This window comes from Mchenga conophoros, linkage group LG22, assembly GCF_057382185.1.
Source record: "Mchenga conophoros isolate Kocher_MC1m ecotype Shallow Benthic linkage group LG22, M_conophoros_male_GT1.1, whole genome shotgun sequence".
Lineage (NCBI taxonomy): Eukaryota > Metazoa > Chordata > Actinopteri > Cichliformes > Cichlidae > Mchenga > Mchenga conophoros.
This window is the reverse complement of record NC_140546.1, coordinates 116,001-122,000: the sequence shown is the minus strand read 5'-3', so window position 1 is coordinate 122,000 and position 6,000 is coordinate 116,001. Positions and strand designations below refer to the sequence as shown.

The 6,000-nt window shown below is 41.2% G+C and overlaps 1 gene segment (V, D, J or C); it reads left to right on the top strand.

Annotated features, from left to right (window-relative positions):
• Positions 1 to 1,855: 1,855 nt before the first annotated feature.
• Positions 1,856 to 4,227, top strand: LOC146548414 (Ig kappa-b4 chain C region-like). The segment is given in 4 exon segments: positions 1,856 to 1,873; positions 2,534 to 2,600; positions 3,030 to 3,137; positions 3,822 to 4,227. Coding segments are annotated over 4 exon segments (519 nt in total).
• The last annotated feature ends 1,773 nt before the right edge of the window (positions 4,228 to 6,000 follow it).

Below are 6,000 nucleotides of genomic sequence, written 5' to 3'. Positions count from 1 at the left end.
GGAGTCGGGAGACAAATTCTTGTTACACCGAGGACATAATACACTTTTACATAATTTAGTGAGCATCAAAAAACAACACTTACTATTGAAAAAGTACAATTATTCAGCACTTACTGCACCTTACTGAGTGCTGGCATTTGAATCTTTCTCACTACTCTGTGTACAGAAATCTGTACATTACAGAGAGTGCAAGCATGCACATTTTTTGTTTTTGTCAGCCAAAAAGTTTACTGATCTTTGAGAAAATTATGTAACTTTAATAACTATATGTTCTAACTAGGGACCGAAAGTGCTTAAAATCTCAGAGAAGCGGTGTAGGTGAGGTAGAAAGTCATTAGGATTACATGTTACATATCACACATTGACTCACTTTGTCTTAGATAAGTGTGTGTGTGTGTGTGTGTGTGTGTGTGTGTGTGTGTGTGTGTGTGTGTGTGTGTGTGTGTGTGTGTGTGTGTGTGTGTGTGTGTGTGTGTGTGTGTGTGTGTCCTCAGTGAACTGTATCAGTCTCTGCAGTATCTTCCAGCTGCAGCAGTCACTTCAGTTTCTGTTCAGTCTGACTGAGGGAGGTTTTTGTACGACTGTTTTTCACTGTGTGAACACATACTGGCTGTTAGGATAGTGATCACTCTGACAGTAATAAACTGCTGCATCTTCAGCCTGGACTCCACTGATGGTCAGAGTGAAGTCAGAGTTTGATCCACTGCCTGTAAAACGAGCTGGAATCCCTGATTGTCGAGTGCTAGACCAGTAAATAAGACGTTTGGGAGTTTCTCCAGCTTTCTGTTGGTACCAGGCTAAACAGTGATTGTTGCTATAAACATAAACATTCTGACTGGTCGTACACTTGATGCTCACAGATCCTCCCACAGCAGAGCTCACTGCTCCAGGCTGAGTCACTGTGATCTGTCCTCTGGACTCTGAGGACACAGAGACAAAAACATAAAGCAGCTTCATGGTTTTGTGGGCTTCATTTCAGAGGGACAGATGTTGATAGAGGAGAGGAGTTTGATTCTCTGGACTTTACCTGTGAAGCAGCAGCAGAGGAGAGTCCAGATGAGGACGCAGATCAAAGTCATGTTTTTGATGAGGAGGATTTCTGTGGCTTCTGTTGTGATGAAGGACAGCTGTCAGTCATCCAGTGTTCAACTCTCAGGACTATAAACTCTCCCAGAGCACTGGAGCATGGTGCTGCTGATGCAAAGTGCCTCTCTATGGAAATCATGGAAATGCCCTTGTCCATTATAAAAGGTTTACTCTGTGTTCAAGAATCAGTGATTTGGTATTTCTGTCTGCTTTAATTTCATTTTTTTTCCCTCTTTCTCTTTTTAATTAATCCATTGAGTTATTCATAAACTCAACAATTTGTGTTTTGTTGATTATTTTTAAAAGTATTTTTTTAAAGTTTTACATTGTGCATCTTATGCTGAGCAAGCTTTGGTTGTGAGGATTGAGCAGGCTATTCTGTGACGTACTTAAAATCTGGTAATACAGTTGGTAAATATTTGCACGAAGAAAAGTCATCATTTCTTCATCGTGCTCTGTACTACACTATAAAGATTACAGCATAAAAACATAAGCAGCACATCATCAGAACTTATACTGAATCTTTGCACCAGACCATGTGTGTTACTCATGGCCATTGATCAGTGGCTGTTGATTAATGGTCATGAGAATTTGCATATTAATGATCAAGGAACTGACCTCCCAGCCCATTGTTCCTTCAGTGGGCTGGTTTCAGTCATTATGCAAATGTACTGTTTCTAAGGTTGGAGAAACCTGCAGTCAGCTGAGACTGAAGAAGTCACCTGGATGAGTGACGAAACGTTTCTCCCCCTGAAAACGCTGCGTCCAGATGAACAGAATCAACCTTGTAGGTTTTTACTTACCTGGATGATTGAGCGTGCATCAAGACACCATGTGTGTTAGTGCCCAATTATGAATAATATTACTCAGATATTGATCAGTGACAAACAACAAAAGGCTACAGTTTCAAATATTTTAGACTCTCTGACTGGTGAGAGTAAAATGCTGAACATTTGTCTCAATGCTAGATAGAAAGCACTCAGGCATAGGATTTAGTGTTTATACGAATGTCTGTGGATGAGGCATGTTTTATGAAGAGCTTTGTCTATGTTTATATGTCTGGTTGGGTCTTAGACTCCATCTCACCGCCCCCCCACACACACCCGTCTGGGGCTCTCCCCAGCTTGTTTCTAGGAGGGAGGCGGCTGTCCCTCCAGTGGTCCTGCTTGGGCTCTTGTGCTCTGGGGGGAATCTGGATGTCTGGGTCCTGGATGTCCTCCGTGCTTGCTCCATGTCCTGGGGGGCAGTGCTATGGTTCCCCACAATTACTATTAGATAGTTACATGGAGAAACCTTTTGGAAACAAGCGCACTCACGCACACAGGTGTGCACAGACACTCACCGTCTTCCTTGGATGCTGCCTCTAAGCATATCGTCTGCTGTCGGTCTTTTGTGCTGCTCAGTAGCATTCAGTCTTTATTATTTACTCTTACTTATGCTTATCTAGGTTGTTGCTGTGGTCTCCCTACTGTGTTGTTCTCTTTTTGCTTGTTTTCTTCTTTTTCTTCCAGCAGGTGATCTCATGGGTTTTCATTGTCTTTTCTCACTGTCCCTCTTCCCCTCTGTTTTTCTTTCCCTCTACTTTTCTTAAACTTCTCTTATCTGTCTTTCTCTTTACGATCCCCCGGTTATATCTGTTCCAATTCTAATCATTTAAAAAAATAAAAAAATAAAAAAATAATGAAGATCAATCAAGTGGACCAGTATGGCACTGATTCACTTGAGAAAATAAATCTGTGGAGAATTTTTCTTGGCCTTCAGACAGTAATTCTGATTGCTTCAGTGCCGAACGGGACAGGACAAAAAAATGTGATCGTCCAAAAGCTCATGGATTGAACTGTATTTAAACTAAGATTGTATGATGATATTTGAAGAAGTCACATCAGCTGAGTCATGGCTGCTGTGCAAACAGTGAATTATTTAGTTGAGTTTGTTTGTCTCAGAGTCAGAGAGCCGTGTCTCTCTACAGTCAGAGGTTTTTGTACGGCGCCTCAATGAGTTTGTATCACTGTGGTGGACTTTTGGTGGAGGAACCAGACTGGATGTTGGACGTAAGTTTATTCTGGTTTACTTTCAAATACTGTCTTTTTATTAAAGTGCATTTAACAATTTCTCTTCTGATTTTAAGAGAAAAGCACGTAGCTTTACAATAAGTTTGATGCTGGAATTTTTTATCATCCTCTTGTGTCGTGGAGGATAATTCAGATCTGCTCTGTCAAAATATTATGTCTACATTTCAGTCAAATTAAACTGAAAAAAATCTAACAATAATATAAAGAAGAAAAACTTTCAAGTATTGTTTGAAATTAGTTTTTGAGTTTGTGTGAATTTTAAAAATTGTTTTAGATATACATGAAGAGCATTTCGTTTCGCTGAATTAATTAATTTATTCTATTTATTTGTTTCCAGTTAATATTAATGTCAGTCATGTACAATATTGATGATTTTAAACTTGTTTTGTAAATGTTTCCACATCTGCTTCTTTTATTTCCAGTGTAGTTTGAACATATTTCAGCTCAAACTGTGTGATGATTCTCTCTGTGCTGATATGCATGAGAGGTTTCTTAAAGGGAAGTGAAACAATGTGTGAGTGAATGACTGGTGGAGCAGAAAAAACACCTGACAGAAACTTCTTAACGGAGAAAATCAGCTCTTACAGTAAAGGTGTCCCACTGTCTGTGGTTTGATTGACAGCTGTGTGCTCCCTGTGCTCTAAGCTGATTGGTGTCTCCTAGGTGATACCCGTCCCATCCTGACAGTGTTGCCCCCCTCCAGTGAGGAGCTACAGCAGGGGACTGCAACAATCACATGTCTGGCCAACAAGGGCTTCCCCTCAGACTGGAGTCTGTCCTGGAAGGTGGATGGCAGTGGCAGCATCAGCTGGGAGGAGAGCAGGAGCCCCGTGGTGCTGCAGAACGACGGCCTCTACAGCTGGAGCAGCACCCTGAGGCTCCCTGCAGACCGCTGGATGAAGGTGGGCTCTGTGACCTGTGAGGCCACCCAGGGCTGCCAGGCTCTGGTCTCAGAGCCACTGAGGAGAGACCAGTGTTCCCAGTCCTGACCTGACTCAACCTGATACTGGTTTAATGCTCTCATTCTCAACTCTGTAACTGTCTCTCCATCTTTCTTTTTGAAGAACAAATAAAGACTAAAACTGTTATTTTCTTTCTCATAATGACAACATTCATGTTTTAGGTAATAAAGATGTTTTGCAAAGTGAATTTTGGTTGAATCAGACATTTAATTTTATTCAAATCTACAAACCTGCACTTGATGAATATATGTTTCATTTAGAAGAATTCAGACCAACTCTGCACTCCAACATGATGTCTTTATTTTACACTGGTAAAATAAAACACAGGCTGAAAGAACCACTAAGGAGATCTGCATTTTGGCAAAAGCTGAAAAAGGAGTTTTAAAGTTGTTCAGGTTATTTTTATGTTTATTTAAATGTGTGTGGTAGGTTGTTGGTGGTGTTGCTCACCTGTACCAGACAGACTGGTTCATGAAGCAATGCTGGGACCTGGTTACCACGGAAACAGCCTCACCAGACTACAAAGCAAGTCTAAAGAAGAAAAAGTCTTTAGTGTCTCTAATAAGCTGTTTGTTCTGAGGAGAACTCACAGACAGGAGAGTCAACGAATGCAAGGAGTGCTTAGAAAGAATCTGAAGAACAAAGTTTTAATTTCATTGACGAACACGGAGAAGATTAAATGAATGATGACATGAACAAACTATGAAAAAACACCTTCGGTTCAATAACAGCTTTTTCACTCATGTTCATGTTTGATGATATGTTTACAGTAAAATCTTAAATTCGCAGGTGTATTGTTTTTATTTTCACCCTCGCTGATAATAAACATTTTCAGATTTTTGTTGCTTGTTATAGATGTTGTGGCTTTGCTCCACTGCTAAGGTCAAAGGTCATGACTAAGATTGACCTTGGTTTCTGTTACTGGGCCACCTTTGTTCTTTAGTTAATTCAGCACAAATTTGTGCTGAATGTCGCTGAGAGAAAATCTGTGTGTGTGTGTGTGTGTGTGTGTGTGTGTGTGTGTGTGTGTGTGTGTGTGTGTGTGTGTGTGTGTGTGTGTGTGTGTCCTCAGTGAACTGTATCAGTCTCTGCAGTATCTTCCAGCTGCAGCAGTCACTTCAGTTTCTCTTCAGTCTGACTGAGGGAGGTTTTTGTACGACTGTTTTTCACTGTGTGAAGAGCTCCCAAGAGTTGACATTAAATTCTCCTTTACAGTAATAAACTGCTGCATCTTCAGCCTGGACTCCACTGATGGTCAGAGTGAAGTCAGAGTTTGATCCACTGCCTGTAAAACGAGCTGGAATCCCTGATTGTCGAGTGCTAGACCAGTAAATGAGACGTTTGGGAGTTTCTCCATCTTTCTGTTGGTACCAGGCTAAACAGTGATTGTTGCTATAAACATGAACATTCTGACTGGTCCTACACTTGATGCTCACAGATCCTCCCACAGCAGAGCTCACTGCTCCAGGCTGAGTCACTGTATATTGTCCTCTGGACTCTGAGGACACAGAGACAAAAACATAAAGCAGCTTCATGGTTTTGTGGGCTTCATTTCAGAGGGACAGATGTTGATAGAGGAGAGGAGTTTGATTCTCTGGACTTTACCTGTGAAGCAGCAGCAGAGGAGAGTCCAGATGAGGACGCAGATCAAAGTCATGTTTTTGATGAGGAGGATTTCTGTGGCTTCTGTTGTGATGAAGGACAGCTGTCAGTCATCCAGTGTTCAACTCTCAGGACTATAAACTCTCCCAGAGCACTGGAGCATGGTGCTGCTGATGCAAAGTGCCTCTCTATGGAAATGCCTTTTTTGCACAGTAATCCATCCATATACAAAAATTTGCATGAAAAACGCAAAAATGTTAATACTTCACCAAGTGTAA